This window comes from Desmodus rotundus, chromosome 1 (genome assembly GCF_022682495.2).
Source record: "Desmodus rotundus isolate HL8 chromosome 1, HLdesRot8A.1, whole genome shotgun sequence".
Lineage (NCBI taxonomy): Eukaryota > Metazoa > Chordata > Mammalia > Chiroptera > Phyllostomidae > Desmodus > Desmodus rotundus.
The window spans coordinates 122,655,668-122,680,075 of NC_071387.1; the positions used below are offsets into that span (position 1 = coordinate 122,655,668).

Sequence of the window (24,408 nt, forward strand, 5' to 3'; positions counted from 1 at the left end):
ATAATATATAAGGTATATTATATAATCATGTATAGTGTTATACATTGTATATAATATATATTATTTACACTGAAGTATAAAAGTAGGCAGGGGCAGTTTGGTGTTAATATTAGTTGAACATCGGAGGTAGAGCTACGGGACTCACCCGTAGAGCCAAACTGAACTCTAGATTTATTTGTTGTTGCAAATGGAAAATGAATAAGCAGAGGAATTATCATTTTCTGATTTCATATGATTTTAGAATAGACTTGTGTTAGAAGAAAGAGTTAATGACGTTTACATTTATAACCCCCCCCCCCCCAAAAAAAAAAAAACTGCTCTGTTTTTCTGCCTTTCTGCCTCTTGGCCAATATTATTAAAGTGTTAAATTATAGAAGCACCTTAGGGGCCTATGACTTTTTCCCAAGAGGGTTATATGTTTCTCAGCAAAACAAAGGATACAAAGCAGTACAGTTTCTCTTTTTTCCAGTGTTCTTTCCTTCTTTTTCATTCAACACAAAGGTATGTGGACTTTCTCTTTACCACCTACTGCTTCAGCTTGACAAGGCAACTGTCATTAAGAGGTAGGGAGTAATAGAACTGTGGAAGGTCATAATTAGAAAGGCATATCTCTTTCAGTGATGCATTTAAGTTTGATTGCCTCTGAGTCTGGTAGAGAAAGAAGAGGCGAAAGAAAGCCACCAAATGTTAACTCTGAATGTATTGCCGTATTAATGTGTTGTAGTTAAGAGTGGAAAAAATTGGTGTTCTTTTGTTGCAGTGTGGACTGAAATAAAAATGAAAGCAATAAAAAAGCATAAAAAAGGGCCTTAGGAATCTGAAAAAAAAAGAACCTCCACACTTGAAATCTGGGATGAGTGGTTTTGAGATATTTTTATCAATATAATGCTGACTGTATTTATCTGGATAATGTGGAAAATGGCCCAGTCTTCTGGTCTCATAAAAGAGGTTTTTTTCCTTCCTGGCTTTCCATGGATGCGACAGAGGAGACAGATACATTCCTAGGATTTACAATCCTTAGGATTCCAAGGAAGACTTTAAATGTATAATTTGAGTCATCCGGATTATGAACAAGGTGTGAGCAGAGAGGCCCGCAGGGCTGCTGGTCTGTAACTGGCTCAGACGGGCCCTTCAGGGCGTTGGTGTCAGAGCAATGCCCGATTGCTGAATTCCCGGTGTTGGCAAAACAACTACGAGGTCGCACTGTGTTCCGCTTCTTGTCAAAGGCCCTGCTGAGCGCCACTCAAATTACTTTGAAAATGATGAGCCACAGAAGTGTGTGTGTGTGTGTGTGTGTGTGTGTGTGGGAATGTACAGCAGTTTGAACGTGCCTGAAGGAAAGTTTATGTATTATAAATAAAGTTGCTTATCAAGCGTTAACATTGTTTATCTAAAAACACTTTCCAAGGCTTAAATCAAAATTGCTTTTAATTCGTATGGACAAAGGCAATGAAGATTTTGTTAGAGGTTACTGAGCAGTTTTGGGGACTTGAAAACAGCGGAATCAGCTGGGAGGGAGAAGCAAGGGAACGACTTAATTGAGCACCTGCACAGCAGGCGTTTCCCTTTACGGAGTATGTTCCGGGTGGGGTTTGACTTACCTGTCAATTATCCCAGCAACCTGTCATATTTAGCAAGTATGGAAACAAAGGGCACAGACAGAGTGAGATTAAAGTAGCTTGTCTCTCTACTGTGATTTCTTTTAATGAACACTTACTGGTTAGGTTACTACTGTATTACCCATTCGAATGTTCTCTGTCAGCGCCCGCGTGTGTGTCTTTTACTTCTAAATGTTTTCTGAGGGGTGTCTTACAGACAATGTCTCTGAATAAACCTTTTTATCTGCTGCCCACTTTTCAGCTAGAATTAAAACTGGACACTTTTCTTGCTTTGATAATTTGCTGGTGTACTTAGGGATAAAGTAGAAAAAATACTTATTCTACATTATGCAAGACACAGTCAGCTCAGTGAAATTCAACTGTCCGGTGGTAGGGGCATCCTAAGATAAGTGATTAAAGTTTGAGTCACTGGGCCTGAGTTTCCCCTGATGACCTGTGCCTCATACTGAGCAAGAAGACGGACAGCTGGACCTGATGGTGTTTCTATGGGACCCAGTTCCTGAGGCCTCCATAGAGTGAGCAGCATGCCAGGGTGTGTGATTCTGAGGTTTAAAGGCAAACGTAATTTAACCTTGATGGCTCGTCTGAGTAAGCCAACTACTTCACCTGATGCTCAATTAAGAAACTAATCTATTTCAACCCTGGAGAAATGCCTGGCTGCACAGGGCTAGTGCCCTGCAGCATTTTCTGTAGGCATTTTTAAGGATAATTTTGTCTGAATGCGATTTTTTTCTTTTATGCTGAGATTTGCCTCCAGTCCTGAGGTCAGATGTGGTTCATGTGTCTGAATGGGGCCTCCCCCCAGCACAGCCTTTGTGGTGTGTGCTGTGAAGAGCAGCTGTAGGAGGCGGCAAACTCGAGATGATCTAAAGTGCATCTCCCCTACTCCTTTTCCAAGCATCTTTTTGAAAAGGTTCTGTGTGGCTGGCATTGTCTACCTCCCATCCCTCAGCAATATCTTGTTGTAGAGATGGTGATCATCATTAAAACAAATCTTGAAGCAGTGTAACATCCTGAAAGGATCTTAGTTTGGGGAGCCAGATAAATCTGAGTTTCAAACTCATGGGGCCTAAATGGGCCTCAGTTTCCTCATCCATAAAATACAGGTAATAATATCTAGGTCAGAGTGTTATGGAATTAAATGAAGTAATATATGTAGATGTTTAGCAAAGTACTTGCCACATTATAGGTGCCTAGTAATTGATATTATTAGCATAATATTCATGAGATATTCATTAAGCCCCGACTATATATAATAGTCCTAGGCTTGCTGTGGAGAGGGAGTGGTAAACAGGGTATAAGACTGATTCCAGAGCTATTGATCTAATGGAAACAGGAAGTGTCATGTGAAAATTGAACTAACTACAGAAGGAAAATGAGTGTCACAGACGACACGTACTCCAGTGCTACTCAAGGTTCCCGTTCATGGCAATTCAATGAACTGCCTCCTCCAGGAAGACAGTTGTGCTGTGAAGAAGATGTCAGGTGTAAACCACCCCACGTACTTAGTGAAGCAGTTGGTTTCCATTCCGGCACCTTCCTTGGTCCACACTTGGAGAATTCCTGCTCTTGCAATCTGTTATATCTGCCACTTGGGGGAGCCTCTTCCCTTTGTGTTCAACTGTATTTTAGATTTTTCATAGGCAATCTGGCATAATGTTAGGACAAAATAGAGTTTGTTAAATTGATGTCATACACTTTCTGTTCCACTAAATGCAATGATAGCCCAGCACATACCACATTGCTTCCAGCCTCATGCTTGAAGACGAGCATCTTCTGTAGCCAGAAGCTTTTGTTTTTCGTCACCATGATCAGAGGAGATGGTGGCAACAGATTCCCCCTGTCTCTTTCCAGGGCTTCTTGACCGTATTTTCTTGTGTCGTGGACCGCTTTGGCCAACTGTCATATCTGTGGACCATTTCTTGGAGGATGTTTTTAATCATATAAAATAAAATCTGTAAGGTTACAAAGGAAACCAATTCTATTGAAATACATTTATCAAAATGTTAAAAACAATTTGTAATCATAGATGTGTTTTATTATTAACGTCTAACAAAACCTAGCATCGAGTCTAAAAACTAGCATTATTTATTTATTTTTTTAAATATATTTATTGATTATGCTATTACAGTTGTCCCATTCCCCCCCCACTCCACTCCATCCTGCCCACCCCCTCCCTCCCACATTCCCCCCCTATAGTTCATGTCCATGGGTCATACTTATAAGTTCTTTGGCTTCTACATTTCCTACACTATTTTTACCCTCCCCCTGTCTATTTTCCACCTATCATCTATGCTACTTATTCTCTGTACCTTTCCCCCTCTCTCCCCCTCCCACTCCCTTAATGACAACCCTCATGTTCTAGTTGTTTGCCTAGTTTGCTCTCGTTTTCGTTTTATGTGTGGCCGTTAATAACTGTGAGTTTGCTGTCATTTTTACTGTTCCTATTTTTGATCTTCTTTTTCTTAGGTAACTCCCTTTAACATTTCATATAATAAGGGCTTGGTGATGATGAACTTCTTGAACTTGACCTTATCTGAGAAGCACTTTATCTTCCCTTCCATTCTAAGTGATAGCTTTGCTGGATACAGTAATCTTGGATGTAGGTCCTTGCGTTTAATCTTGGGTAATGTAATTATGATGTGCCTTGGTGTGTTCCTCCTTGGGTCCAGCTTCTTTGGGACTCTCTGAGCTTCCTGGACTTCCGGGAAGTCTATTTCCTTTGCCAGATTAGGGAAGTTCTCCTTCATTATTTGTTCAAATAAGTTTTCAATTTTTTGTTCTTCCTCTTCTCCTTCTGGCACCCCTATAATTCGGATGTTGGAACGTTTCAAGGCGTCCGGGAGGTTCCTAAGCCTCTCCTCATTTTTCCAAGTTCTTGTTTCTTCATTCTTTTCTGGTTGGATGTTTGTTTCTTCCTTCTGGTCCACACCATTGATTTGAGTCCCAGTTTCCTTCTCATCACTATTGGTTCCCTGTACATTTTCCTTTGTTTCTCTTAGCATAGGCTTCATTTTTTCATCTGTTTTTCGAATACATTCAACCAAGTCTGTGAGCATATTGATAACCAGTGCTTTGAACTGTGCATCCGATAGGTTGGCTATCTCTTCCTCGCTTAGTTGTATTTTTTCTGGAGCTTTGAAGTGTTCTGTCATTTGGGCCATTTTTTTTTTTGTTTGTCTTGGCGCGTCTGTTACTTTAAGGGGCGGAGCCCTAGGTGTTCACCAGGGCGGGGGTAATGCTGGTCGCAGCGCTGTGACGCTGGACGTGGGGGAGGGGCCGAGTGGGAGCAATGGCGCCTGCCTCACTCTCCTCCGGCTTTCAATCTTTCACTCCGCTACCCACAATCAAACTGGGCCACTCTGGTGCTGGTTCCCGAGTAAGTGGGCCTGTGCACACTGTAGGCCCCTGTGGGTCTCTCCAATGACCTCTCCTGTGAGGCTGGGAGTCTCTCCTGCTGCTGCCCCAACCCCCACGGGCGTTTTCAATCAGAGGTTTGAGGCTTTATTTCCCTGAGCTGGAGCCCTGGGTTACGCGGTTTGCTTCGCTCCCTGTCGTTTGTTGGGTTTATCTGTGGGCGAATGTGGTGCCGCGGGGTGCTACCGGCTGCTCTGCCTGCCCCGTTCTCCGCCACTCTGAGTCCGGCCCTCTGGGTTTATCTGTGCAAATGTGGGGCCGCAGGGTCTGCTAGTGCTCGGACTGCCTGTGCCATTTGTCCCACACTCCGCCAGTCTCAGTCCCGCCACAGCCACGCGAGTCCTCTCCACCCCGGTGCCTGTCTCCGCCCCTCCTACCAGTCTGGATGAATGGTTATTTTCTATTTTCTTGGTGTTGGTCCCCCTTGCTGTTCGATTCTCTGTCAGTTCTGGTTGTGCGAGGAGGCGCAGTGTGTCTACCTACGCCACCATCTTGGTTCCCAAACTAGCATTATTTTGAAGAAGTGATAAGCACAAATAATATTTTGTCATATCTATAACAACTCTGATGGGTTATGAAAACACCTTTATTTTCATAGGTAACAAAGTCACATGTACTGCTAACACTGTTGTGGTTTGTTGGTTGCATTATAATAGAAGGGAATGACAGAATTTCAGTTAGAGGTTAGTGAAAATAAATATATATTCTCTACTCATGCAAGTTCAAGGCCCTCTGCATTCACTCTCTGGTTACGAACCTCTGCCTTGGGAACACCAAGCTGAGAAAAAGGGGAGTTCTGAACCTTTGTATTACTTTTCCTGGGACAGATATTTTGAGCTTGTAATAAAATCCAATTATAATTTCAGTCCCTGGTGAGGTCATATTTTAATTTTCTTTCACTTTGTTTGGAATACAAAGGAGCACGTTTATCCTCTCATCTATTTATGGAGAGCTACAATCTACAAAGGGCTTAAACAAAGGCATCTCAGGGAGAGATTTGCATAAAATATTTACTTTTCCCTATGCAGTTAAATGGATGCCTTTTTAGGAAAAGTTCTTGCTTGCAAGGAGACCATAAGGTCAATATCTATTCAGGGTGGGAGGAGGGCAGAATTTGTTACATAAAGGAGCTGGAGGGTTACAGGGCCCCTTTGGGGGTAATTTTCTTGAGGAAGCTATAAACAGAGCCCCAGAGAAAATGGGATCTTAGAGTTCTAGAGTGATGAGGCATTTTGGTGAATAAAGATAGATCAAAGGGGAAGGATTAGTTAAGTAAGAGATGTGAGATGTGTTAATGGAAATGGGGAAGTCTGATAGTTTTGGTCCAAGTGAAAGTATGAGGGGACCTGAGCCTCGACAGGTAGATTGGAGGTGGTGGTGATGAATTTTCACTGATATCCCAGGGATATAGAACATTATTGGGAGAGGGAGTAAGCAAAATCTTTTAGTAAGAAAGTTATAAAGAAATTTCTGATATAGGAACATCAACATGACCACATGCTTTAGTTCAATTGGGTGAAGGAAGAAAATATGGACAATAGTTGTAGAATCAGATGGCAAGAATGGATGGAGAAAATCATTCTTTCTCTATCCTAATGTCTTCATAACCACCTAACAATGGGATTCATGTGGAGAGCTTATTAATTATACAGGTTACCAAGATTCTGCTCTGCAAATTATAACCCCAGAAGGTCTGGGACTCATCATTTTTTTCTCTTTATTTTTATTGTTGTTAAAGTACAGTTGTCTCCATATTCCCTCCACAACTCCCACCTATCCCAGCCATCCCTGCCTCCCACCCTCCATCCCAACCTCCTTTGGCTTTGTCCATGGGTCTGTTATACATGTTCCTTGACGACCCTTCCCCTTTTGCCCCCATTGTCCCCTCCCACCTCCTCTCTGATTTCTGTCAGTGTGTTCTTAACCCATTCATTGTTTAATAGCATGCTATTCAACCTCCATGAGTTTGAGTGTTTTTGAGTTTTCTCGTTGGGGTTGGTTTCTAGTTTCAGGCCCTTGTGGTCTGAGAAAATGCTTGATATGATTTCAGTTTTCTTGAACTTGTTGAGGCTTGTTTTGTGTCCTGTCATGTGGTCTATCTTTGAAACTGTTCCAGGTGCATTCGAAAAGAATGTGTATTTTGCTTCTTTGGGATGAAGGGCTCTATATATATCAGGTAAGTCCATTTGATCTAGGGCATTGTTCAATGCTGCAATATCCTTGTTGATATTTTGTTTGGAAGATCTGTTGATTTTTGACAGTGGGGTGTTAAAATCTCCTAGTATAAGTGTGTTGCTGTCCATATCTTTCTTGAAGGCCTCCAAAATTTTCCTTATGTATTTGGGTGCTCCTTTCTTGGGTACATATGTGTTTATAATGTTTATATCTTCTTGATGTATTCTTCCCTTGAGGATTATGAAGTGTCCTTTGTGTCTCTTTTTACAGCCTTTGTTTTGAAGTCTATTTTGTCTGATGTAAATATTGCTACCCCGGCTTTTTTTTCCTGTCCATTTGCATGGAATATTTTTTCCAGCCCTTCACTTTCAGATTGTGTAGGTCTTTTGTCCTGAGTTGGGTCTCTTGTAGGCAGCATATGTGTGGGTCATGTTTTCTTATCCATTCAGCTATTCTATATCTTTTGATTGGAGCATTTAATCCATTTACACTTAGGGTTATTGTTGATAGGTACTTATTCATTGCCATTTTACTCCCTTTGTACCTTTGTTCCTCTCTCTCTCTCTCACTGTTTTTCTTCCTGTTCTTAAAGCAGACCCTTGAGCATCTTTTGCAGAGCTGGTTTGGAGGAGATGTATTCTTTGAGGTTTCTTTTGTCTGGGAAACTCCTTATTTGGCCTTCCATTTTAATTGAGAGCCTTGCTGGATAAAGTAGTCTTGGTTGCAGGCCTTTGCTTTTCATTACTTGGAATATTTCTTGCCATTCCTTTCTGGCTTGGAGCATTTCCATTGAGAAGTCAGCTACTAGCCTTATTGGGGCTCCCTTGAATGTTGCTTCCTGTTTCTCCTTTGCTGCCTTTAAGATTCTCTCTTTGTCTTTAAATTTTGCCATTTTAATTATGATGTGTCTTGCGGTGGGTCTCTTTGGGTTCCTCTTGATTGGGATCCTCTGCCTGCTGGAGTTCTGTGACTTTTTCTCTCATCAAATTAGGGAAGTTTTCCATCATTACTTTTTTTTAAAAATATATTTATTGATTATGCTATTACAGTTGTCCCATTCCCCCCCCACTCCACTCCATCCTGCCCACCCCCCTCCCTCCCACATTCCCCCCTATAGTTCATGTCCATAGGTCATACTTATAAGTTCTTTGGCTTCTACATTTCCTACACTATTTTTACCCTCCCCCTGTCTATTTTCCACCTATCATCTATGCTACTTATTCTCTGTACCTTTCCCCCCCTCCCCCCTCCCTCTCCCTTAATGACAACCCTCATGTTCTAGTTGTTTGCCTAGTTTGCCCTCGTTTTCGTTTTATGTGTGGCCGTTAATAACTGTGAGTTTGCTGTCATTTTTACTGTTCCTATTTTTTATCTTCTTTTTCTTAGGTAACTCCTTTAACATTTCATATAATAAGGGCTTGGTGATGATGAACTTCTTGAACTTGACCTTATCTGAGAAGCACTTTATCTTCCCTTCCATTCTAAGTGATAGCTTTGCTGGATACAGTAATCTTGGATGTAGGTCCTTGCGTTTAATCTTGGGTAATGTAATTATGATGTGCCTTGGTGTGTTCCTCCTTGGGTCCAGCTTCTTTGGGAATCTCTGAGCTTCCTGGACTTCCCGGAAGTCTATTTCCTTTGCCAGATTAGGGAAGTTCTCCTTCATTATTTGTTCAAATAAGTTTTCAATTTTTTGTTCTTCCTCTTCTCCTTCTGGCACCCCTATAATTCGGATGTTGGAACGTTTCAAGGCGTCCGGGAGGTTCCTAAGCCTCTCCTCATTTTTCCAAGTTCTTGTTTCTTCATTCTTTTCTGGTTAGATGTTTGTTTCTTCCTTCTGGTCCACACCATTGATTTCAGTCCCAGTTTCCTTCTCATCACTATTGGTTCCCTGTACATTTTCCTTTGTTTCTCCTAGCATAGGTTTCATTTTTTCATCTGGTTTTCGAATACATTCAACCAAGTCTGTGAGCATATTGATAACCAGTGCTTTGAACTGTGCATCCGATAGGTTGGCTATCTCTTCCTCGCTTAGTTGTATTTTTTCTGGAGCTTTGAAGTGTTCTGTCATTTGGGCCATTTTTTTTTTTTTTTTGTCTTGGCGAGTCTGTTACTTTAAGGGGCGGAGCCTTAGGTGTTCACCAGGGCGGGGTAATGCTGGTCTCAGCGCTGTGACGCTGTGACGCTGTACGTGGGGGAGGGGCCGAGTGGGAGCAATGGCGCCTGCCTCACTCTCCTCCGGCTTTCAATCTTTCACTCCGCTACCCACAATCAAACTGGGCCACTCTGGTGCTGGTTCCCGAGTAAGTGGGCCTGTGCACACTGTAGGCCCCTGTGGGTCTCTCCAATGACCTCTCCTGTGAGGCTGGGAGTCTCTCCTGCTGCCGCCCCAACCCCCACGGGCGTTTTCAATCAGAGGTTTAAGGCTTTATTTCCCTGAGCTGGAGCCCTGGGTTACTCGGTCTGCTTCGCTCCCTGTCGTTTGTTGGGTTTATCTGTGGGCGAATGTGGTGCCGCGGGGTGCTACCGGCTGCTCTGCCTGCCCCGTTCTCCGCCACTCTGAGTCCGGCCCTCTGGGTTTATCTGTGCAAATGTAGGGCCGCAGGGTATGCTAGTGCTCGGACTGCCTGCGCCATTTGTCCCACACTCTGCCAGTCTCAGTCCCGCCACAGCCACGCGAGTCCTCTCCACCCCGGTGCCCGTCTCCGCCCCTCCTACCAGTGTGGATGAATGTTTATTTTCTATTTTCTTGGTGTTGGTCCCCCTTGCTGTTCGATTCTCTGTCAGTTCTGGTTGTGCAAGGAGGCACAGTGTGTCTACCTACGCCGCCATCTTGGTTCTCCCCATCATTACTTTTTCAAACAGGTTTTCTATCCCTTGCTCCTCTTCTCTTTCTGGTGTCCTTATTATATTAATATTATTATGTTTCATGTTGTCCTGCAGTTCACTTAACACCTCTTCATTCTTTTTGAGTCTTTTTCCCTTTTCTTGGACTTTCTGGGAGTTTTTTTCTACCTGTCATCCAGCTCACTGATTTGATCCTCTGCTTCATCAAGCCTGATTTTGATTCCTTCTGCTGCGTTCTTCAGTTCAGAAATTGTATTCTTCATTTCCTCTTGTCTCTTGTTGATAATTTGTATTTCCTTTTTCACTCTGGGGTAATTCACAGTAAGTTCCTCGTAATTTACCTGTAGTTTTTGGTAATTCTCACTGAGCTCATTGAGCTTCCTTATAACCATTGTTTTGAACTCAATATATGATAGTTGACTTGCCTCTATTTCATTTAGCATTCTTTCTGGGGATCTCTCCTTTTCTTTCTTTTAGGTGTTGTTTCTTTGTCTTCCCATTATTTGTGAGACTCCTTTTGTTTGCCTCTGCTTCTTAAATTGATCTGTTTTAACTCCCTGAGTTTGTGGTGTGAACTTCTTTGGTAGGAGACCTAGGAGATTCAGTGGTGTAGCCTCCTTGATCTCCTGAACTTGATGCTCTTGGAATGCCCTTTATGCCATTTATGTTGGTTGTCTGGATGTAATTGGATGTTGATTGTTGTTGGGTCTTTCTTTCATGGGTCCTCACCTCCAGCAAGTTGATTGAGGGTCACTCAGCCCACCACTTCTTATATGCTGTGGTGCAGGTGCTGTCAGAGAAAATCACAAAGCCCAGGGAACAAACCCACATCCACAAAAATGTCCACCCACCCCCTGCAATCTCACTGTCGACAGCAAATGAACTAGTATTAATAAACTTGTAAAGAGATTAAGACTATTATAAGAAGGGAGAGAAATAAACTATAGTGTAAAATCTGGTGACTTAATATGCACACACTTGATGGACCAGAAATGAATGTTAAAAAGCTATGCAGGAAAGAAAATATCGCAAATCATGGAGAAGACAACACAACAGTGGATTTCGTCTAGGTAGCCTCTAATATTTACCACTGTTTTGCCTTTCTGGATCCTCCTCTGGTGATGTCAGATGTTGACCTTGTCTGACTTTAGGCAGCCTGCTCTGAGACTGCCAGGGATCTGCTGTCTGTGGCTGTCTCCTTCAGTTGTTAATCTAGTTACTCTGCACTCAGCATTCAGGCTCAAGCCCCGTAGGGTGGGGCAGAATCCCTCCTGTTGTTGGGGCTATTGTTTCTCCTCAGGCTGCTGCTGGGAGAAGGAGAGTGGTCTGCCTGAGCAGGAAGGCTGCTGCCTTAGGGGTGATGACTCAGCACCAGTATCCAGGCAGCTGCGCTATCAATTCTCTTGCAGAAGCCTCCATCCCATCTCTCCTCAAGCATCTCTAGTCCATTCTGCCTTCACACCTTTGTCAGGGATGTACGATCTGACTATCTCCTTCAGTTGTTAATCTAGTCACTCTGCACTCAGCAGTCAGGCTCAAGCACCACAGAGCCAGAGGAGAGTCTCTCCTGGGGTCGGGGCTGTTGTTTCCCTAGGATTTGTCATTTTTAAAATGGCTCTATGTGATTATATTTTCAGACAACCTGAAAATACTTTCAAGGAGTTGGTCTGACCAGATGAAAAATCACATGTGAGGTTGTCAAAGCAAAAATTGCACTAGACAAAGGCAGTGAAGACTTTATTCAAGGCTATTGTAACAGAGGAGAGAAACCAGAACTTACTCTGATCTTACCTCCACTTCAACAGGGAGGAAGAAAATACTAGAGTACAATACTTTATGGGAGAGAGACCAGTGGGATGTGTAGAGCACATGACTTGTTCCCAAGTTTGTAAATGTTTATCTCTGTGATTTGGCCACCTGTGTCTGGTAATTGGTGCCCACCAGATAGGGATACTATCTTTCCCACTGGTTACATTTCTAAGGGATGGCTCCTAATTCTTGAGAAAGACACTGTTGGGTTGTAAAAGTGTGCGAGTCTGGGAGATGATTTACATCTCAATGGGGAAGAAAAAATTTACAAGTTCTGAACTAAGTGCTGTAAGAAGAGGGAGGTCAGAGGTCTGCAATTAGAAAGAATCTTGTCTAAAGGTTAGTCAAGCTGACAGTGAAACCGGAAAAGACACCGGAGTTCAGGCTGCCTGTCACTACCAAACCCAATAAGCAATAATGACGATTGAATCTTTATGGGCGCTTTATTCAGATGGCCAGCAATTTGAGAAGATGGCGGGTTCATACTCTAACAGACCATCTTAAATTCCATTTTAAAATGGCCCTTCTTATGAGGAGAACAAAGTGTAGGTAAGTTAATTGGATTAAAAAAAACAACAACTTCAGCATTCTTGCCCTAGGCGGTGGTCTTGAGCTGTGCCCCAGGACTGTCTCCAGGGGGGATGACATCTGACAGAGAATGGAAAGGAAGAATCAATATTGAGAGTATTAGGAGAGAAAAATTAACATACTTTCTAACCTAGTGTTGGGAATTAGTTGGAGAGGGGGATACAGAAAAGTGGGCAGTTAATGTCTAGGGAGTCTAGATGTAGGGAGAATGAAGGTGCATCGATAGAAATGGAATTTCCTGTTGGCAGGCAGAGTGGTTTGCCAAATGACCCAGGCCAACTTAGTAAAGCATAACTCCTAGTGTCCTTTGGTAAAAACAGGGCCCTATAGTCAATGCCAGCAGTTGGGGGTGGGGGGAGAGAGGAGAGGGGAAGCAGCAGGGCTGTGGAAGCCTCCTCTGGAGTGTGGTCCTTTCTGACAGAGTCTGCAGAGCAGTCGTGACGGTGCATTTGTGATTACCACCCTGTGTTAGCTTCACCTAGGTCACACCGCACACACATACACAGGCACCCTGTATATACACTGAAATATTTCAAAGAAAGTTACAGGCATTTTAGCAGCTGAGTTTTATGGAAAACTGATGACTCCCATTTAGCACAAGGTGTGTTAGAAATTTTTCAGAAAACTGAGGGAGGAGGACAGCCTGGGGGCTGGTCTGCGAAGAGGAGAGAGCTGCAACCATGGGAGTAGATAAGGTATCCACAAACTTACTGGAGATATAGGACATTAATGTGTCTTACCTTTCTTCAGGGAGCATAAAGGGGGAAAGCAGAGGTCTAGAATTCACAGTCCTCTTAGAAAGCAGAGGATGGTCCCAGTGTTGCCTGTTCCAGCAAGGTCCGTGGTGCTGACTGTAAAAGGCACTGTTGATTTGCTGATGGAACACCAGCAAAGACAAACATCAGTAATGTGAACTGGGGAGTGAGATGCAGGATTTAAGAGTGAGTGGTAATCCAGAGAAAGACAAATACCACATGATTTCACTTATATGTGATACCTAAAAAGCAAAATAAATGAACAAACAAAAGCGAGGGGTAAAAAAGAAACCAGGTTTGATCTCCAAAATATATAAAGAACTCACATGACTCCACTCCAGAAAGACAAACAATCCAATTAAAACATGGGCAAAGCACCTGAACGCAGACACTTCTTCAAGAAGGACATACAGAGGGCCGAGAGACATATGAAAGGATGCTCAGCATCACTAGCCATCAGAGAGACGCAGATTAAAACCACAATGAGATACCACTTCACACTTGTCAGAATGACCATCATAAACAAATCAACAAACAGCAAGTGCTGGCAAGGATGTGGAGATAAGGGAACCCGAGTGCACTGTTGGTGGAAATGCGGACTGGTGCAGCCACTGTGGAAAGCAGTATGGAATTTCCTCAGAAAACTAAAAATGGAAATACCTTTTGGCCCAGCAATTCCACTGCTGGGATTATACCCTAAGAATGCTGAAACACCAATTCAAAAGAACCTATGCACCCCAACGTTCATAGCAGCACAACTTACAACAGCCAAGTGCTGGAAGCAACCTAAGTGCCCATCAGTAAATGAGTGGATCAAAAAAACTGTGGTACATTTATACAATAGAATACTACACAGAAGAAAGAAGGAAATCCTACCCTTTGCAACAGCATGGATGGAACTGGAGAGCATTATGCTAAGTGAAACAAGCCAGGCGGTGAAAGACAAATACCATATGATCTCACCTATAACTGGAACCTAGTCTACAAAACAAACAAGCAAGCAGAATATAACCAGAGACATTGAAATAAAGACCAAACTGACAGTTACCAAGGGGGATGGGGGAGGAGGGTAGCGAGGGAAGGAGGGGAATGGCCATCAGTAACATGTATAATGGACCCATGGACAAAGCCAAAAGGGGGTAGGATTGAGGGTGGGTGGTGAGGGTGGGTGGGGCAGGGGAGGGGTGAGAGGAAAGTGGAGACAACTGTGCTTGAACAATAAAATAAAAAGAAAGAAACTGGGAAGGCAGATGGAAGTCTGGCTTTGAAAGAAAGATGTGTGGAGAGAGCAGGAAAGTCACAGGATAAAGTTACTGGAGATATATGAAATTAATGTGTTTTGCTTTTTTCCAGCTACTTTTTTAGTGGTCAGAAATGAATGAACAATCAGAAAAAAACAATTCCACTGAAGAGGAACACACAGGTCAATGTTCTCCTGAGAAAAACTCTGAAATCGGACAAAAGCAACTGGTATGGCATATGGATACTACGATTCCGTGGTATTTGGGGAATTCCCAGCATGGGGATCTTGGAGGCTCCAGGCTTGGGAGAGAAGGTGGGCTCGGTCAGGGCTCCTCATGAAGGATTTCTGCCTCCTCCCAGTACTGGTGTGCCTTTCCCTCTGAACTCTGCTCGCTGCCAAGCTGTCTCACTTCACCTAGCTCCTCTTGCCTCTCAGTCTCCTGATTTTTAGCCCCGTGTACTGTGCCCTTTGGAGTAGAATATTTAACAATATGTGCTCAAGTGTTTTTACTTAACAAATCCTTGGGGTTTTTTCCCTATTATGTGCTAGTCACGGTCCTAAAACTTTGTATATATTAATTCACCTAATCCTTATTACAAGATACTATTGTTAACCCCATTGCACAAAAGGAGAAACTAGGCTTAGAGAAGTAGGAACTTGTGGAAGGCACACCATTACCATGCGGCAGAGGCCAGATTAGAACATAGACTGGCTTACTCTGCTGTCTATGTTCTTCAGCTCTACCGATGCTACTGAGAATAGTAATAGGTGGAACTGTGTACTCGTTTCATCGCTGTACCTAGATACAGAATTGTTTCATAAGGTTGAGGCTGTAAAACAAATTCATACACACACACCAAATGAAATTTTAAAAATTTTATATTATTTATATTTCTAATATAGTTATATTATTTTGGACTGACTAGACTATTATTAAGCTAAATAAACTTTAGAAAAGCCTGAAATTCTGTTACCAATTTTTCACATAAAATTTATATATTGAAGTTTCTCTTTTGTTTCTAGTATAGTATTTCATGTATATGGGGGTTGGCAAAAGTAGGTTTACAGTTGTATCTGTAAAAGAGTTTTTTCTTTTATTAGTTATTAATTATTGTGTTATCCCATTTTTTCTTTTACCATGCATAGTTAAAGAATTTTAATTTCTTTTTAAATTGAATTTAGTGGGGTGATGTTGGTTAATAAAATTAAATACATTTCAGGTGTACAATTCCATATACAACATCCGTATATTGTAGTGTGTCTACCACCCCAAGTAAAATCTCTTTCCATCACCCTTTATCTCCCCTTTGCTCTCTTATACAGCCCCCTACCCACCACTCATCCCCTTTTCCTCAGGTACTCACCGTACTGTTGTCTGAAACTGTGAGGCCTTTTTTTTTTTTTTTGCTTATGCTTAATCCCTTCACCTTTTCCACCCAGCCCTGCACGCCTTCTCCCCTTCTGATGGCTGTCAGTCTGTTCTCTGTATCTCTGAATCTGTCTCTATTTTGTTTGTTAGTCTAAATATGTTCATTAGATTCCACATATAAGTGAAATCATATGGTACTTGTCTTTCTCTGACTGGCTTATTTCACTTAGCATAATACTCACCAGGTCCATTCATGCTTTTGCAAAAAGTAAGAGTCCCTTCTTTTTTGTGGGTGAGTAATATTCCATTGTGTAAATGTACCACAGCTTTTTTATTCACTCATCTACTGATGGGCACTTGGACTGCTTCTATATCTAGGTTATTTGCAATACCCCTGCAATGAAAATATGGGTGTATATATTATTTTTAACTCTTTTTTAGTTTTTGTTGAATTTATTGGGGTGACATTGGTTCACAAAACCTACAGGTTTCAAGTGTACAACTTAATAAAACATCATCTGCACAGTGCTTCATGCACCCAAAGCCCAAAGTCTCTTCCTATTCCTATTTATCCCTTTTGCCCCCCCCCTACTACCCCTACTACCCCTACTCCCTTTCCCACTGGCTGTCACCACACTGTTGTCTGTATCTGTATGCTACATACACATGGGGTTTTTCTTAATCCCTTCACCTCTTTTCATCCAGCCTTCCCAACACCCCTTCCCTCTGATAGCTGACAGTCTATCCATATATTCACACTTCTGTTTCTATTTTGTTCACCAGTTTGTGTTTTGGATTCTTTGGAAATATTCCCAGAATTAGAATCACTGGGTCATAAGGTACTTCCATTTTTAATTTATTGAGGTACCTACGTACTGCTTTCCACAGGGCTGCACGGAGCTACATTCCCACTAACAGTGCACAAATGTTCCCTTTTCTCCACATGCTTGTCAGCACTTGTTTGTTGATTTATTGGTGATAGCCATTCTGACAGCTGTGAGGTAAAATCTCATTGTGGTTTTAATTTACATTTCTTTGATGATTAGTGATGTTGAGCATCTTTTCATGTCTTTTGGCCTTGTATGGGTCCCCTTTGCAGAAGTGTCTATTCAGGTCCTTTGCCCATTTTTTAATTGGATTATTTTTGTTATTGTTGAGTTGTATAAGTTCCTTATAAATTTTAGATATTAACCTCTTATCAAATATATCATTGGCAAACATGTTCTCCTATGCAGTGGTTTGTCTTTTCATTTTGTTGATGGTTTTCTTTGCCGCACAAAACCTTTTTAGTTTGATGTAGTCCTATTTGTTTATTTATTTATTTTTTTGCTTTGTTTCCCTTGCCTGAAGAAATATATCAGAAAAAATAATGCTACGAGAAATATTGGAGTTCTACTACCAATGTTTTCTTCTAGGATTTTTATGGTTCCAGGTGTAACATTTAAGTTTTTAATACATTTTGAATTTATTCTTGTGTATGGTGTAAAAAGGTGGTGTAGTTTCATTCTCTTGCCTGTATCTGTCCAATTTTCCCAACACCATTTATTGAATAGACTGTCTTTACCCCATTGTATGTTCTTGTCTCCTGTGTCAAATATTAATTGACCATAAAGGCATGGGTTTACTCCTGAGGCCTCTTTTCTGTTCCATTGATCTACATGTCTGTTTTTATGACAGTATTATGCTGCTTTGATTACTGTGGCCTTGTAGTAAAGTTTGACGTCAGGTAGCAGGCTGCCTCCAACTTTGTTCTTGTTTCTCAAGATTGCTTTGGGTACCCTGGGTCTTCTGTGGTTCCAATATAAATTTTTTGGAATATTTGTTCTAGTTCTTTGAAATACACCATTTATATCTTGATAATAATTATGTTAGACCTGTAGATTGCTATGGTTGATATGGACATTTTATGATGTTAATTCTTCCTATTCATGAGCACAGAATATGGTTCCTTTTGGTTCGCAGGCCAGCACTCAATCCCCTGAGCCACACCACCCAGGGCTGGAATATGCTTCTAATTATTTATATCTTCTTCAGTTTCTTTCTTTAGTGTCTTATGACTCTCCAAGTACAGGTCTTTTACATCTCTGATTAAATTTATTCTAAGATATTTTTTTGATGCAATTGTGAATGGGATCATTTTCTTAGATTCTTTTACTGATTGTTCACTGTTGGTGTATAAAATATTGCAGCTGACACCTGGATGTTCATTTTGTTTCCTGTCTCTACACCAAATTTACTTACCAGGTCTGGTAGTTTTTGGTGGCATCTTTGGGGTACTCTTTATACAGCGTCATGTCATCTGAAAATAATGACAGTTTTACTTTTTCCTTTTTAATTTGTGTGAACTTTATTTCTTGTTCTTGTCTGATTGCTGTACTCCCAGCACTATGTTGAATAACAGTGGTGAAGGTGGACATCACTGTCTTGTTCTCGATCTTAAGGTAAATGCTTTTAGTTTTGCCTGTTGAGTATGGTATTGGCTGTGGGTTTGTCATATATGGCCCTTGCTATGTTGATGTATGTTCCCTCTATTCCCACTTTGCTGAGAGTTTTTATCATAAATGGGTGCTGAATATTAGCAAATGCTTTTTCTGCATCTGATGTAATTATGTAATTTCATCCTTTATTTAGTTTATGTGGTGTATCACATTTATTGATTTGCAGATAATTAGAATAACTCCCACTGGATTATGGTGTGTGATCTTTTAAAATATATTGCTGGTTCCAGTTTGCTAATATTTTGCTGAGGATTTTAGCGTCTGTGTTTATCAGGGATATTGGCCTATAGTTTTCTTTCTTTGTAGAATTTTTATCTGTTTTCTGAATTAGGATAATGCTGGCCTCATAAAATGAGGTTGGGAATCTTCCCTCCACTTGAATTTTTTAGAATAGTTTGAGAAGGATAGTTGTTCATTGTTCTTTAAATGTTTGGTAAAATTCACCTGTGAAGCCATTGGGTCCAGGACTTTTGTTTGTGAGAGGTTGTTTTTTTTTTTTTAATTACTGCTTTGATTTCACTGAGTATAATCTATTCAGATTTTCTGATTTTTCCTGATTCAGTTTTAGAAGATTGTATGTTTCTAGGAATTTATCCATTTCATTCAGATTGCCAATTTGTTGGCATGTAGTTGTTCATATTTTTTTATAATCCTTTCTATTTTTCTTTATGTCAGTTGTTACTTCTCTGTCAGTTTTAACAAGTTACCAGTTACTTCTCTGACCTTCATACCAGTCTTGATGTGACTTCTCTAAATGTTTTGTCATAAGACTTCTCTCCAGCTAGTCTTCAGATGGCTGTCAGGTTGATTGCTCTGTATTTCAGCTGTAATTCCAGGTGGGTCCTGGAAGGAAGTGATGGTAACATCCACCCAGTCTGCCACCACTTTGAATCTCTCCTCTTTGCTGTGTGTTGTATCACTGGCCATACTAACAACTGTAATCCTACTTTTCCCACCCCTTTTTATTAGCCTATATATTTGGGGGCCACTCAGGTTACTTTCTTGTAAAATCCTTCAGAAGAGCATTTCCTTCTTTCCTGACACATGCGCTATGTGTTCAAAATAAGTCACCAGGAATGACTGAAGCATCTTCATTACTTGTCCTCCTGATTAGACCCCCTTTAACTTAGAATATCCCTAGAGACTTTTGAAAATTTACACTAACACTCTGGAAAGCCTTTCTAACAAGATTTGCTTCTTCAAACTGGAGCTTGGACTGAGAATGTAAACTTCACTTGGCAGTGTTCTGCACCAGAGCCCTGATGGAGCCCACGTTCCAGGCTAGTGAGTAGTTCTACAAAGTCCCCCAGCACTGAGGGGGAGGGCTGTGTGCACTCGGCTCCCTCTGTGACCTGACACACTTTCCCGGGGCTTCTTCAGCTGACAGCTGTGGAAGGGCCTTGTCTCCCTTGTCCTTCTCCACCTTAAAGTGCTAATTCTCACTTTCATCACCGTGACATTTGAGAAGCCAACTGGTGTTTTGCAGGTGTAAAAAAATTCTGTTCTTATTTGGTTGTTTTTTACATTTTTATTATATAAATTTTATACTATAGATTTTTTTTTTGCTCAGAAAGAATGACCTAAACTGAGGAGATTAACATCATCTTTTGAAACTTAATCAGATTAAGTTTCTGGTTCTTTCTTCAGGTACTAGTATCTATCCTTTCATGCCATTATGGTAAAAGTTACAGAAAATTTATTTTGATACAATGTAAGACAGATTAAACCACCCAGTTCTTACTACTAATACATTTTATTCGTTTCATAGCAACAGATAGAACGGCAGTTAAGATGCTTGGCATTTCAAAACCCCGGACCACAGGTAGCAGACTTTAATCCTGAAACACGGCAGCAGAAAAAGAAAGCCCGGATGTCAAAGATGAATGAGTATTTTTCTGTAAAATACAAGTAAGATCCCCATTTACCATATTTGATCTGTGGGATAATAAAATGCATGCTTCTCCTTAACGAAGCAAAGTAATTGAAGGTTGACCCTTGTTTGTAATTTAAAAATATGTTTTCTAAAGTACAGTATTACCCCATGGTCTGGAAGTTAGTAACTTCAAGAAATAGATTATAATCCCAAACTAGAAATTAACTTTTTAAAAGGCTGCAGAAAACATGGGGTGGGGGGGAGGGGACCTGCAGTGCAGAAGCCCTTGGATTAGAGTAACAACTTTAGTAGGATAGATGATAAAAGTAAGAAAGATATGTTATCTGAAGGAGAAATAATATAACTATGGGAGCAGGTTCAGGTATCAAATGGACATGAAGTATCCTAAGTACAATGATTGCTAGTGCATCAGAAGTATAAACGAAGGAAGCCATAAAGACAAAGGTTGATAAATTCTACTACATTAAAATTAAGAATTATACCCATGAAAGACACCCTAAAAATAATGACACAGTCACAAGGTAGGAGAAGTTATCTATAATTTAAAAGGTTAGTATCCAAAATTGTAGAGAATTCTACAATTTAATAAAAAAATAAACTTCCTCTGAGAAGAATGAGCTGAACAGTGACAGGTGTTTCATAGAAGGAGAGGCTACCAGACTCCCAGGATACCGGACCCCATCAGCAGCGTACAGAGAAGTGCCCCAGGCCCCAGACAGGCGAAGAGTTTAGTCTGATGGTATCGATGTTGAGGAAGCTGTGGGACAAGAATTGAGTGTCACATGGCACAGCTGCTATTTAAAAACAGCTCAGCATTGCCCATAACACTTAGGGCCTAGCATCCTTGCTCCTGAAGAAACTGGTACACACGCATCGTACAATGGGAGACTTGTTCTTGAAGTCCATAGCATCACTACCATAGCAAAGAAAATAAAATAGTAGTAATCCAAATGCCCATTTATAATGGGAAAGATAAGTAACTTGCACATTCATACAGTGGAATACATATAGAAGTAAAAATATTTGAATATAGCTACATGCACCATCAGAGATTCACCTCAAATCATGCAATAGAATAAAAAAAAATCAAATTACAGAAGGAAGAGTGCAGTATGCCTGGGCAAACATGCACATCTGGCATACCAAAAAGTGAAACAAGAAGGTGATTTTTATAACATTGAGGTGCGGTTCCTCTTGGAGGGCTGGGCGTAGGGAGGCCATATGTGGGGCATAAAGAGGACCTTGAAGGTACATTAAACTGGGCAGGGAGCACACAAGTTTGTTTTATTTTTCTTTTTTATCTGTGTACGTATGTTTTGTATACTTTCATATGTGTGATAGTTCAGAATTTTACATAAGATAGCATCAGTGGGCAGGAAACTGTAAAATTTATCTTGATGTCTGAATTAAGATGAGGGTGTATTTGGGTTGAGGCTGAGGGAGAAGGGAAGAATCTGATTTCTCTTTTGGTTTGATGGCCTCCCGCTCCCATCACTCCCATAATAGATTTTAAATTCAGCAGACATCTGAATATCCCGATGGGCTTGGGAGTTGGTGGGGGAGCTTGCATTCCACAGAAGAAATGCTTCAAATGTAAATCCTTGTTGGAAGGCGTTCCACTGAAGTGTGATAGTCAGGCAGCAAGTACACATAGTGGTCCTCAAGCGTCCCTGCTTTATTAGGAGAGGGGAGAGGGCAGGACAGCGTTCCTTAGCTGAAGAGGGAGGGAGGTGTTCTGCCTGCTTGGGAACCCAGGGTGCATTTCACAGCCTTTTTTGACTTCATCTGGTAATAATGGATACAGGCTACACAGAGGCCCTTTCATTATTCTAAGACTTTCAAGTAGCTCAGTTTTGAAGGATTTATTTCAAAGTGGTTGGTTTTGAGAAGGTGTGGGAATTCTTATGAAAGCCTTTTGCCTCTTGGACGTGTTTTAGAGGCTGACAGAGAAAGTGTTGGAACCTGAAGCAAGGTGTAGACTCTGGTGCTCTCGTCTGGTCCAGAATTCTTACCTCCAATCAGAGCTTACAGCGGATCCCACCACCTAGCCACCTGTTTTCTTCCTCCACAGTGGGTAAAAAACAATCAGAAGGACCAGAAGCAAAGGCACTGTTAGCTAGGGAGTTGTTTATTTATTTACTTAGGTAATGATGATGGTATAGTAATTGAGTAAGGTTCAATGCCTGACATTAAAAAATGTAATTGTATGCACTATAGGGTGTTTTTCTTAAGAAAGAAAAAAAGTATGATTTACTAGGGAAAATTCCATCAAGAACGGTTATAATTTAAAGGAAAAATTGGGACATCTATAGAAGGAAGATTTAATCAGTTATTCCTCACAATTTGCTTAGATAGAATAAGTGAAATATTTATTATTCTCGGTGACAAGGCTGGCTGCATTGGAAATTGGTCACATGTGGCGGAATTTCCCAGACATCGTTGCCACATAATGTTCTGGAGTGTTGCTGGGCGATCTCCATGTAAAAGGGCCACATGAGTGAAGTTTGCTGCACAATAATTTATCCTCAACGTTGAGGATAATGTCACCGTCCCGTTAGCGCCACTGTTTTCCTTTGCAGAGTTGTGAGGAAGTACGACAAAAGCGGCAGGCTGATCTGCAACGACGCCGACCTGTGCGACTGCCTGGAGAAGAACTGCCTGGGCTGCTTCTACCCCTGCCCCAAGTGCAACTCCAACAAGTGCGGGCCTGAGTGCCGCTGCAGCCGCAAGTGGGTGTATGATGCCATCGTCACCGAGGCTGGAGAGGTCATCAGCCTGCTGCCCTTTAATGTCCCCGACTAGGAGCTGTGACAGAAGAATTGATTTGTCTCTTCTTCTTTACATTTAAGGCAACCCCTTTCTTGTAGTGAATTCTAGGGCTTGGGGGAAAATGCTGGAAAAACATACTTAAGAGGCATGTTCTGCAAAGCTGTACAACAGTAGAACGGGCAGTCATTCTATAACCTTCTCACCGTGGCCTCTCGGGTTTCTTCACTTGGAACCGAAGAGTGTGACGGTGAATGGGTCTCAGTTTCTCTCATCAGCACTCCCATCTGCACTCTGCCCTCACATTAAAAATCTCTTTCCTCTTTGCTGGTATCTGAAAAATGTAATTTTAAGATTTCCTTAAAATTCTGTAGATGAGAGGGGTTTTTTTTTAGCATAGAGCTATGAATTTACGATATCGAGTAACCCTGAGAATCATACACATCACTAGTTCTAAATCAGAATTGCTATTTGGACTTTGAAAAAACCAAAACTTGTGACTTTGCATTGTGCATTCATGGTCTCATTTTATTGTTATTTTAATAAAATTAAAATTAAATTTGGTAATACTTGGTAATTTTTATTAAAAATTTATATTTCACTTGTGAAGTTGAGAAATAAGGACTTGCATATCCTAAAAGCCAGTGGTTTATATTGTTTTCATTCAGGCTCAGAATTTCAGATATTTTTTTTCAAAAGAAAAAAACTTATTATACAAAAATGTGTTTATTATATGTTCACTAATTAAATGTATTGCTATACAGTGGAATAGATATATATGATTTTTTTTTTTCAAATCTGGTACATTGTAGGAGGTTTATACAAAAGAAAGTAGAACTCGGTCTTCTTGGAATTTGTTTTTATAATCCCATTTACCTCAAGTCAGTGGTTCCCATGCTTCGGTGTGTATCAGTCTCCTGGAAGACATGGATCATGGATTTTACCACCCTGCATCCACGTTTCGTTAGGTCTGAAGCAGGGCTCACGAGTCTGCGTTTCCAGGGTGATGCTGATGCTGCTGGTATGGGGACCACACTTTGAGAACCACTTCTTTAGGTTGTACTGGATACTGAATACATGGGAGGGTGTGAGTAGATACTTTAATAAAAGTTTTTAAAAATTATTAACAGTATTTAATTTTAAAGTAAACTTTTCAGGGATTATTTTTCCTCCATAGTCATTTTTAAAAGCACTTATTTCTGTATAATCCACCTGTGCCCAGGAAGGTTCCTGATAATTCTGGGCTTGTTATTTGACAGTGTGTTTTGAGACTAAAGTAACAAAATCTTCAAAGTCATGCTATGACTACAATATTCCTGTATGGGTGGCAGGAGAGCTCATTCTGTTTTCCACAGAATTTTCTGAGTTTCCCAGGTTCCACTCACTTTTCTCACATATACAGAGCCAAACATTGTGCCAAGTGCTTCC

The 24,408-nt window shown here is 41.1% G+C and overlaps 1 protein-coding gene across 5 annotated transcripts in view; it reads left to right on the forward strand.

Moving 5' to 3' along the window:
- The window catches only part of ARL14EPL (ARF like GTPase 14 effector protein like), a 52,579-nt gene extending 28,830 nt beyond the window's left edge, over positions 1–23,749 (forward strand). Inside the window, exons 1-5 of one of the 5 annotated variants that reach the window (XM_045204444.2) lie at positions 430–501; positions 3,474–3,581; positions 14,564–14,680; positions 20,089–20,228; positions 22,794–23,749. In XM_045204444.2, coding sequence (XP_045060379.1) covers positions 14,585–14,680; positions 20,089–20,228; positions 22,794–23,016 — 459 coding nt within the window. In that variant the 5' untranslated portion in view covers positions 430–501; positions 3,474–3,581; positions 14,564–14,584 and the 3' untranslated portion in view covers positions 23,017–23,749. The other 4 variants (XM_024571339.3, XM_045204446.2, XM_053910481.2 and 1 more) reach the window with 4 other exon arrangements.
- Positions 23,750–24,408: the final 659 nt, after the last annotated feature.